At 41.7% G+C, this 12061-nt stretch overlaps 1 protein-coding gene across 1 annotated transcript in view; it reads left to right on the forward strand.

Annotated features, from left to right (window-relative positions):
* Window positions 1-12061, forward strand: part of ARGLU1 (arginine and glutamate rich 1) — a 144231-nt gene that overhangs the window by 25698 nt on the left and 106472 nt on the right. Inside the window, exon 2 of the mRNA XM_086934166.1 lies at window positions 9978-10203. Coding sequence (XP_086790292.1) covers window positions 9978-10203 — 226 coding nt within the window. The remainder of the gene's footprint in view (window positions 1-9977; window positions 10204-12061) is intronic.

Genomic DNA, 12061 nt, shown 5'->3' on the forward strand with positions numbered 1-12061 from the left:
TAAGGGATCGTTCGGAACAACCTCATATTGATAAGATCACTGACTCCGAAGGGACAGATTATTACCACCCACTTGCTATCACTAAGCAGTTCCGCAGATTTTATGCGGAACGCTACACGTCTGGGGGAGGGAGGTCGCAACGACCGAGATGGAGGGATACCTGGAGGATGTGGCGTGTGCCTGGCTGTCAGATGTCCATAGGAAATATCTGAGCTTGCAGATTGACACGGAAGACATTCAGGCCGCAATTTTAGCAATGCCTAATGGGAAGGCGCCAGGCCCCGACGGGCTTACAGTGAAATTTTATACCCTCCTTTGGTTAGGACTCATTTTTTCTCACATTGCTCCCCATCCTGTGCCCTACCCCTGAACCTTGTCCTCCCACCAACCCTCCCTGGCGAATCCTCCCATTGCTAGCAGGCATGGACTGCCAGATGAGCTTCTATGCTGAGGATTGGTTATACTCAAATAAGCTTAGCTTTAGTGGCATTCCCATGGCCCCCTAAACACTTTATTTTATTTAGCAAGATTCAAAAGCTTGCCCCCTTTTTAGGTCTTTCTGGTGATGCAGCGCGATAGCGCTGTCGCCAGCGAGATCTATTGTTGTCGTCTTGCCTGCCAAGTGCTACAGACCGGTGCACGCGCAGATTGTGGTCTGTGGACGCGCTTGTAAGACGCGCTTGCCACAAAATGTGTTCAGCTGCTGCGCGTTAATTGGGTTTGAGTCAACCGTGTGAACGCGCTCCGGAAGACGTGCATTCCGCAGCAGGTGGGGCGTCTGGCGGCATGCCGAGATAATTACTTTCTGTTTTGTTGTGAGGGCATGAGCGGCAGTCTCACTGGCGCCATGTGGTAGAAGCTCCTTTTGACATTAATTATTAGGTGATATTACAAATCGTGCTTACTAGTATAGCTGTTTTGAAAAACGTTATCCTTTCCTTTAATTTCCCTGGGCATAATAATAAAACAGACAACACTATTTCTAGATCTGGAGGCTGGAGGGGATCTAATCTCAAAAATAAAGTGTCAAGATTGTGCACAACACAAAATTTTAAATAATTTCTACATTAATCAGCAGGATGCGACCGAGCAAGGCGGCAGGAAACCAGGGCAGACAATAACTGAATAGGGAAAGGAGAGTCGGTGCTTAGAAAAGCAGAGTTTTCAGTCAAAAAACATTCGTTGATTTTCCAAAGATCCAGTGAAAAGGTAACACGCAGCCGTGGGCTAGATAGAGAAAGGACACCATGCAGGGAAGGGCAGTGGAATGAGGAACACATCATTCTCACACTCAAGTTTCAACAAACGGCTTCCAATGTGTCTGGCTGTGCTTCATGGCATCGCCGTAAAATAATTCTTAGAGAAGTTAACAAATAATTCTGCAGACTTTAAGACACAATAGAGACTTTTCTGACAATTCGGTCATTTTACTGGCACCGCAATTCATTTGCAAGTGTGTTTTTCAGAGGTCAAAGCGAACAGAGGCCTCTGTTACACGTAGAAAGCAATCCGTGGCATTGTATTACATCATTTTATTGACTTTACCTCCATTGCATCATTATTAATAAACAATTTAATTTAGGTGTTTGGTATTTTCAGGACTGTTTCATGGTTGCGTTTGTTACACACATTTCGTCAGTGCTTGATTGAATTTCAAGCAGGTGGAGAACGTGGATCAACATATTCTTTGTTGAGCACGACTTTTGGGTCCGATGTTTTGTGGGAGGACGTAAAGTTCGTCAGAGCTCTTCATTTGTATTCTGAAGGCTCCGGCTAAACCGAATTACAGGTTGACTGTGTACAGGCAAGGAGTTTGAGCGCTTTACGAATACCAACCAAGACATGAGTGACGCTTGCTACCCTCAACTTCATTCAGTGTACTGATTCGGACACTTCAATTATCAATACAGACTGTTCCATTTAAGATACATGAAAGCTACTTTTATCACACTCACAGGAGAAATGTACACTCAACCTATCGGATAAAACTCAGTACAAGAGTATTACTGGTGAGAGCGGCAACTTGGTGCTGAGAAAATACACAGAATGTGGATTGCCATAAAAAATGGTTTCAAAATGTAAACGTGCCGTTAATTGGACTAACAGGTAAATAGGACAGAAAAGATACCGGCACAGACCATAGCCCACAAAGAGGTTCTTACCGTCGAGTCCTCTCCAAACCGCGGCAGGGGTGGAAACTTAAGCTTCATATTCTCCATTTCCACGAGTCTAGCTAGTGCACAGGGTGGAAGAAAGGCATCTGGGTTCGGCGGAGCGGTTAGGACGGTAATACAGGTGCCATGTGTCCCCGCCTTGGGTGCCTTGGCGACCCCTCCCTGTGACACACGAGCTGCGCAGCACCCACAGGAGTACGGCGAAGTTTGCAGGCGCCGCCGCTGGGCACATGCCGCAGGCCACACGATGTGCACGCTCACTGCGCGTCTACAACGCGTACATGGCGCCTCCCCACTTTCCCTTCCTCCTGGCTGCATGCCGAAGGCTATGACTCAACCGGGACTGACCTGGCGCACCTCCCGCAAAACTGGGTGTCACCTGCCCTCTGCTCACTGTCTTTTTTTTCTTTTTCTGTCTTTTTTGGTTTCTGTTTATTTTCTTTGCACAGTCACAGAATGCATGCGTTCTGGGATCTCGCGACAGAATCCTACTTTACAGTGCATTATGCATTTGACAGACTTCTGTTGCATTAAATGACGTGCTTAGTTTTTCAGAGCATCGCGTGGACATACACGTTGGTTACTTTTTAAAAACACACTTCAGCGTGCATATATTTTCTTTAAATCTAGTAATGCTTTGGCGTAGCAGCTTCCTCATCTGAAATATTTTTTCAAAACCACGACAAAACGAGCACAGAAAAAGTCAACAAGCATTTGCAATGCAACAGGACTCGCATTACTGAATGTTTGAGCTGTTGGTGTTGCACTACTATTAGCAATGCCAATAGCTCAAACTTTAATAATGCAAGACCTATTGCATTGCAAATGCTTGTTAATGAGTTCAACCGGGGCGTCTGCCTCTTCCACAGTTCAATAATTATGCATTTGATTATTCACATAACCTGTAGCATTGCTGGGAATTTCAGTTGAGCCTTTGCCCCTAACTTATGTAGGCCCTCCATTCTTTTACCTAATTCCCACTGCTTCCGGCCTATTGCCTGACATATGTCTGATCTAATCAAAAAGGAATAAGGGCCAACCGTAACTGGGCTATTCCTTAAAGCTGTACTCCATATCGCCTCTTTCACTGAGTACGAGAGGAAGTTCGCTAAGACTTTTTCTGGCTCCTGCCTTTAGGAGTTCCTTTTAAAAGGGGGGCTCACCTTAATCCGAAGGGGCAGGATCCTTTTATCCCTTCCCCACAGGCTCTTACCAGACAGTTTTGCAGACTTTCCCAGTTTTTCTAGTTTTACCACTGTAAACTCAGTTTCTACCGCCTTACTGAGTAAATAGTTCTGACCCACCCAATCTCCTTAGCACAATGGCCAAAATATACTGGGGGACATTCAAACCCAGGACTCACCCTTGATGCTGTTGTAAACTGTTCTATTGCGCCGAGTATACCTCGAGACCTTACGGCTGAATTTAGTTGCCTTCTCTGGGGGCAAACTGCTCCTCTCCATAGACAAAGGGTGTTGAACCCACCGGGCTTCTTTTGCTGTACTCCGATTGTTCCTCCAGTTCCTTTGCTGGGGCTGTAGACTGCCAAGTGATTCCTGGAATTCTGCTGCAGCCTGTGGAAGGTTATCCTGCCCTTACTGTCGTCCTGTGCTGACTGTGCCGCTGCAGACTCTGATCTGAACACAGGCTTCCAGGCACCTCTGCAACTCCTTCACAGCTGTTTCCCAGCATGGGATTTCCCCCGCCTTACAGCTTACTTCAGCTGAAGACCCACCGGGGGGCTGCCGGGGCAGGCATATCGAGGATAGAGGGTGGGACGTCGCGTGCAGGTAAGTGCCGGTTGAAGGAGGGGGAGACAGGGGTGGCCGCCGACATGTAAGGAAACTCATTCCACCTGGGAGCTTGCAGCCGCCATGTTTGCCAATTCCTCTACAGAGCCTGTTTTGATCAGGCATCTTAACCTACTTGAAAGGCCCAAACCTTCCTTTTTATTACATATAGGTTACCCCTAAGGTAGGCCCTGGGCAGCCTATGGGCAGGGTGCAGTGTATTTAAAAGGTAGAACATGGACCTTTTTAAGTTTCACCTGTCCTAGTAGTGAAATACTCATAAATTCGTTTTTTACTACTGCATGGCCCCTTAGGATAACATCGGGATTGGCTTTAGAAGTGTAGTTTTTAATTGGGAAGAGATGGGATACCCAATCTTGGTGTTTCTGTACACAATATATGGTGAAGTTGGTTTTTAAATTGCAGTTCTGAAAATGCCACTTTTAGAAATTTGGCATTCTCTTACTTAACCCTTTCCCTGCTGCCGTCGGCCAATGGCAGACGCAGCTCTACCTCCCCAGTGCTGCCGTCGGCACCCCACCCGTGCACGAAAACGTCCGCACCGCGGCGGAATTACCGCTGCGGTTAACGGGTTAAACCATTTGGTGCCTTCTGCCTATATCTGGAATACATGTCTGGTGTGGGTGACAGCTGACTTCCTGCATTCTCTCTAGACCGCCACAAACAAAAAAGGTTAGGTGTGACTGAGTAGTCATCTGCGTGTTGATGGCTACTCATTCGCACCTACGCTTTTGTGAGCAGCATGGGAGGGAGGAGCTGACACTTTACACCTGAATGGGTTGTTTCCTGTCCCCAAACAAATGTGGGGGCATTTGTGTACCCGTCTGGAGCCAGAGTAGGAAAGGCAGGGTCATGGGCACTGTCCAGGAGGGACTGCCACTTTGCTGAACTGCTTTGCTGTGCTGGGCTGTTGCTTCTTACCTGGGAGTGAAGAGGACTGGACCTACACCTCGACATCCCAGAACCTAAGTTTCTCCAATGACTTGTCAGCTTGCCTCTTGTTACTGAAGTCTCAGGGATATCAAAGACTTCACTTTCATCTTCAAACAGCACCTTGGCTTTGCTTGCTACGACTCCTGCTCTGCCAAGGGGTGCCAGCCGTCCAAGGCCTTTGGAAGGGAGTATAAAAGGGCTGCAACTGCCAGAACCTGCGCATAGATGCTGTAGCGCTGACTGTAACACACTTCACCTGTTGCAAGATGGGGGTCGATGCATCACCGCTATTACAGGGACCGGCTCAATGCACTCTGAACTGCTGCATCGCCTCCACTTCGGACTGCCGCACTCTGAACCGGCGCTGTGCTCAACAAAACAGCTGCATCGCCGCAGTTGCGTGGAGAAATCTGGCGCTACAAACCAAACTGTGTCGGGATCATAGACTAATCTCGTGCTGCAACGAGGATTAAGGTACTTCTGCTTGGCGGGCTCAGCTTGGGTCCAGTAGCCAGCCTGCACCCCATTGTGGGTGGCCTAAAATCTTGACTTTGTCCTGGTCCACCTTGACCAATTAACTCTTTGAACGCTGTTTGCTTCTAATAACTAGTTTTAATTTAATCTTGAAAATTCATAACTCGACTTCTACTTATTGAATTATTGTCGTTTTGGTCTTTCTTTACTCATAAAAATCTCAATTTTTCCAAACTGGCGTTGAGCCCTTTTGTGCTATTTTCACTGTTAATGTTTAGTCTGCACAAAAACTTTATACATTACCTCTTAGCTGAGCCTGACTGCTTAATTTAGAGTGTTACTTAGCTTGACTAAGATTGTAGTTCCTGCTTCGACAGGGTGCATACCTCTGCCAACCAGAACCCCATACGTCAGTGGCACATGTGTGTCGATTATCATTATAGAGGAGTAAAAAAAAAACAGCCTCTGGTACTGGGGAAGCTCTTTCCTAACTCCTCTGGGTGAAATCAATAAAAAGAAATTCCTCTAGTGCTCATTCCAGAGGAATTTGCTGCTTCTGGTGCCAGGACTTGCTAGAGACGTCCTCAGCACCTGATCACTGGCGCTGAGAGCGTCTCCAGCACGTCCTTAGCACATAAGAGGTTAAACAGTCCAGGCTTGATAGGTAAGGAAGTTGTAAAAACAGAAACACCCTTCTCTGTAACATGAGAATGAAGCTGTTGGTTACTGTTGTGCTATTAACAACCAAAAGAGAGATCCATATCAAACATACTCTTAAGAATCCCTTTCTTTGGCTGGATTTGGCACACACTTATTTACTCTGACCAATTGAAGAGAACGTTGCCAATAGCAGGCTCTGAATTTCAGTATTTAGACAGAAGTATGTTTTTCATCCATAAAAGGAGTTTGAGGAAGGTAATTATGTTTTTTGTAGTGCTCCTTGTGATTTCCACTCCAATTTAGATGAGTATTGTACTTATATTTGGGGGGTGTATCTGGTATTGAGATAAGTTTGGGTAGGTGGCCTTATGTACATGTTGAATAAATGGTGAGATGGAATACTAAAGGACTTATTTGCAAAGCTTTTCACAGATATAAATGTGTACGCAACTTCGATTTGAAAAGGAGGAACACAGTTTGAGAGCAGGCCCACGGATCCTAGCCCCTTCTCTGGGCACTTCAAAAGTATATTATGGCCCACAGTTCTGCAGACGTGAGACGGGTCAAATGGTGTTTACATTTGAGTATCTCCCCTCCAGGGAGCAAAGCATCGAAAGTAGTTTCTGTCCTTTGTTCCAATTTGAACCCGGTCATGAAAAATAGTTGGACTCTGTAAATTATTCCAGTTGTTGTGTAGCCTCGACCATCATTTGCTAATAAAAAAAGGTCTAAAATTAGCATAACGTTTCTTGTTCAAGTGAGGTTGACTCATGGTTTATCAGTAACATTTATCAGTAACACAATAATTGTAGTCTCCCTTTAGGATTCTTTAGACCAGACCTTATGGAAGGGCCAGATAAATCATCTCATATTTGCTCAGGTATAGCGAAGTGATATTTGGTTGTATTAAATGAGCAGGGCTTGACTTGGATTTTAAAGTTCCACAAAGCTTATTATCTTGAAAGATGATTTATTGGGTTACAGCACGGCAAAGTACATCTCTCCAGCTGTGGCTCCAGATGCAACTGCAGCCCCCAGCTTGAATCTCAACAGAAACTCCATACAGAACATGGAACACATAATGAACATAAACAGAGTGCATGCCATGCAAGGTAACATTTGTTAAAGTGATAGTACGTAAAATGAGTATAGGATGCAACAAGGATATTTGAAGCTTCTTGTTAGCTCACTTTATTTGGATTAAATGCTCCAAAAGATTAGATTGAAGACAGAATGTGGGTTAGTAGAAGTTGGTGAACCAGAGTTCTGTGCATTCTTTTGGAATCTTCAAGTAGTAGTTCTTGATGAAGGACGCCAGATTTTTACGGTGTTGGTCAGCGGCAACAGGAGTATTTTTTGCAGTCTACAATTCTGTTACTTCTATGACATATGTAAATAAATAATAAGGCAGTTTGATTGTGGCTGTGCTTAAGACTTTGCTCTATGGTGTTCTCGTGTGTGCTTTACATACATGTTCTAGTGAGTTTTCTTACAAAGTCTTTATCGTTTTCTGCTTTGCTTTTCAAGTTTCCACATTCTGAGGTGATCCATTTTGAAGGTGTATCAGTTGTTGTCCATGAATGGGTAGTGTGGCCTGTCTGGGAAAGTATTGTGTTAAATAGAAGCTAGTCATAGCGACTTTTCAGCTTTAGTTATCAAAGAGTAAGGATGGGTCGAATTATTGTTTTCTCTTATCCGATTGCATTTGGCTTATGCGTTAAATGTGATCTAAGAATAGTTTGTCTTGGAGTAGGATTTGTCCATGAAATTAGAGAATGATTCGGCACAGGCAAAGTTAAGTTCCAGTGTGTGTCCAGCATAATAGGTCAGTGTCATACCTGTTCCATAGGCTTACTTTTAATTGATCCTATTATAATCCTTTATATTGCTTTTCAAGTTTGCTTATTCATTAGAATGTCTTCCCATGGACACCTTTTTGGACATTTCCAAAATGTCAAGCTTTAAACAGTTTTTTGTGTATATTGCTATTCTTTCTACCTCAGTAGGAAAAATGATTTCTTCTTAGAATGTTCACTACTTTAATTGAGCTACCCTGCTCCAGTTCCTACCAATTCACCTATTGACTTCCTGTTATGGTGTAAGAAGCATTCACTTTTGTTTGTGTAAACTTAGTAAATGCAGCTAAAGTATACAAAACAAGCGTTCAATAACAGGTAGTATTAACCATGGTATCAATGTAATTGTAAAGCTTCTCATTGACTTGGATTTTTCCAAATAACTTTGTGTGTGTATATATATGTATAGATATGTATAGATATGTATAGATATGTATAGATATGTATAGATATGTATAGATATGTATAGATATGTATAGATATGTATAGATATGTATAGATATGTATAGATGTGTATAGATGTGTATAGATGTGTATAGATGTGTATAGATGTGTATAGATGTGGATAGATATGTGGATAGATATGTGTATAGATATGTGGATAGATATGTGGATAGATATGTGGATAGATATGTGGATAGATAGATGGATAGATAGATGGATAGATAGATGGATAGATAGATGGATAGATAGATGGATAGATAGATGGATAGATAGATGGATAGATAGATGGATAGATAGATGGATAGATAGATGGATAGATGGATAGATAGATGGATAGATAGATGGATAGATAGATGGATAGATAGATGGATAGATGGATAGATAGATGGATAGATAGATGGATAGATAGATGGATAGATAGATGGATAGATAGATGGATAGATAGATGGATAGATAGATGGATAGATAGATGGATAGATAGATGGATAGATAGATGGATAGATAGATGGATAGATAGATGGATAGATAGATGGATAGATAGATGGATAGATAGATGGATAGATAGATAGATATATGGATAGATAGATAGATAGATAGATAGATATATATGTGTGTATGTAATTTCAAAACTCGGTCATGTGGAGAACCAGACGGTATTGGTGTTACAAAGTGCGATCGAACCAGTTGCATTCCTTCTTAATCACAGCAGAATCCTTCTGGTGCTTTTTTTTTTCTCTGAAACTGTAATTTAAAGCTATTATCGGCAAATAAATGTTACATTTGACTTCACCATATTCTTAGTTAACTATATTAATCGTTCTCAGGCTATTCCACAATGTGCTCAAGCATCTCTTCACTTTTCAGATACTGGTATTTTCCGTCTTAATTTGTAATTTTATGAAGCGCTCTCCATGAATACCCAGTAGATTGTTTTAGCCCGTCTTAGAAACCATGAGCATTTCGATTTTTTTTTTCTTATGGGAAGGGAAAGCTACAATTAATGATCAAGAATTAAACTTCTAGGATACATGCATTCTCTTCTCCTAAAACATTTTAAAATGTCTTTAGACTGTTAGGCATTTCGGTCAAATTTGATCTATTAACCCTGTCTACTGTTTTTGGTGGTCATCTATTTTAATATTCTATGTATCTGACCTCTGGGTAATGGTTCGTTTGAACTAGTTTATGATATAGGTGTGCTGGTGGTGTTAATCCGGTTCTTGTAATGCATCTCTTTTTTTATATAGAGCAGCAATGTGTATGCAGTTTGGGTGTACATCTTCTTTAGAAGTTTTTGCCTACTTCATGCCCTTATTCTACAGCTACTGAACATGAACGAATATCAGTAAACCAGCTTTATTCAGCTATCTGAACGACCTCCTCACGTGCTTTGTTTGAGTTTGATTTGTAAGCAGTGTTTGTGGTGTTCCGGGATGACTAGGTTTTTTTAATTTTTTTTATGACCTCTCAAATTCATTCGTGCATGCATGTTTAGGGATTTGTATGTTAAAAATAAAGGCAGTTTTTTTAAACTAAGAAATCCTGCCATGTTTAATCATTTAACAATCAACCCACTCTGTTGTACATCATTTCAAGATGACATTTTGTTTCCTTGTTCTCAATAGGCGGCAGCAAGAAATCGAGGAGAAGCTCATAGAGGAAGAGACGGCGCGGAGAGTGGAAGAGTTGGTGGCCAAGCGAGTGGAGGAGGAGCTAGAGAAACGAAAAGATGAAATTGAGCGAGAGGTTCTCCGTAGAGTGGAGGAAGCCAAGCGCATCATGGAAAAGCAGTTGCTCGAAGAACTCGAGCGACAGCGACAAGCAGAGCTTGCAGCTCAAAAAGCTAGAGAGGTAACGCTTGGTCGTTTGAGAAGTAGAGACAGTCCATGGCAAAACTTTCAGTTTCGGGATGTACCTCCTGTATTTAGATGATGAAGTGTATCACATCTAATTCAGATTTTTTTTTTTTTTTACTTTTACAAATCTGTTGCTGTGAATCTTATTTCCAGCTTGTATTAACAAATGGAGCTCACAAGCACTATCTTAAAATACTTTTACTGTTAATTGATAATAGAAATGGCCCACATACATATTTCAGAAGTGTTTGAAACTTTTGCCATGGCTGTGGGAAATATACAGTCCTATCTGTTTTTCTTCTACAGACTGACTGACGTATATTGCGTTAAACTAAGATTAAAGAATTGTTTTCAGCCAGATGCATAGCATGGCCCCTAAACTACAGTGTCTGCTTTTGGCCTCCAGGTCCGATAAATGTAGCTAACTAGGAAGCATATTATCTAATCTCATCATTTGTTAATACACCGCTGCTTATACATTAGTGATCTTTTGAAAAACTACACCTAAATCATTGTAATGAGTGGGCATATTTGCCACTCTCTCCTTACCGTTTTGTCATCTATTTGTGGCCATTACTCAGCCTCTATTGAAGTATACAGAGGGAGCACATTTGCCAAAGTCCTGGTGAAGGGTGACATGCCCAAACCGTTGTCTAAAACGAGGCGAGTTTTATTGAAACATAGCATTTTTAGTGCACTTAAGCCTTTTCATGCCTTGTGGCCATTTCAGCACATGCTGCCTTTCCTCTTCTCTATCTATATAGTCTTCATTTTGTCATCCTCTGTTCAACTACTAGTGTTTACTATTTAGCAACCTGTTGTATTGAATTTGTCAAGTGACGGTATGGGTGTTTCTTTTTTTATTTTAATAAACTGAAAACATGAGGAATGTCTTTCTATGACAGTAATTTGCTACTAAAGACTTCAAGTAGTCCTATTACTAATCGCTCCAAGATCTTAAAATTAAGGGCTTGTTGTTTCCTTGCCTTTTCTTGCACTCTTCATTTTACACGGTCACTCTGAGATGGTGATTCTGATTCACATTCATTTTGTCATTTCATTGTAGAGTGATTTATTGGTAATGAAATGCTTCTTATTACTTTTGTATTCCACTCTGGCATCCTGAAACGTAGATGTATTTCAAGTATGGCCAACAGAAGTGTGCTAGATACTTAATATCACTTGTCTACTGATAGTAATCAATTTGCAATAGTCTACACTTACTGAGGAACATTTTGTCTTAAAATGCTTTACTATGCTTATCTGCAATTTACTTTTGCTACACAGAATGCAGTTAAGCCTATAGCCACTTAGTTTGTCTCCTTTAAATATTTCAACCATTAGTACCTGCATGGTCCTGGAGTGAAGGGTGCAAGTCAGTAGCTAGTTACTAATCATGGTCTGATGTTTTTCTTCTCATAGTTGTTTTGTTGCTTATTAACATTTTTTTTCACACAGAATATACTCTGGTCATAGAACCACCATTATAAATTATTTGGCTGTTTGTGACATACCCTGAAATACAACCACATGCACTTCATCTGACTTCTTCCAAATTTCCAATTCTCTTCACTAGTATCATGTAATGTAACTGGAATCCAAGTTTCCAACCCATTCATCTGTTTGTTATAGCCTTTTTGCACCTCACGTGACAGTTAATTCTGTCTTAAAATTCTCGCCAACCGGTGAACGTATTGAGAGCCAATTTTTGGAGGTTGCAACAAAAGCCCACCGCTCCATGAAGTATGGATTACCCTCTGTATTTTTCACTAACAGTAAATGTACTTTTCTTATTAATTGTTTGCCTTAGGATTGATTTACATATTTTTGTTCCTTCTTACCATAAACATCTG

This window comes from Lissotriton vulgaris, chromosome 8 (genome assembly GCF_964263255.1).
Source record: "Lissotriton vulgaris chromosome 8, aLisVul1.2, whole genome shotgun sequence".
In the NCBI taxonomy this organism is placed as follows: domain Eukaryota; kingdom Metazoa; phylum Chordata; class Amphibia; order Caudata; family Salamandridae; genus Lissotriton; species Lissotriton vulgaris.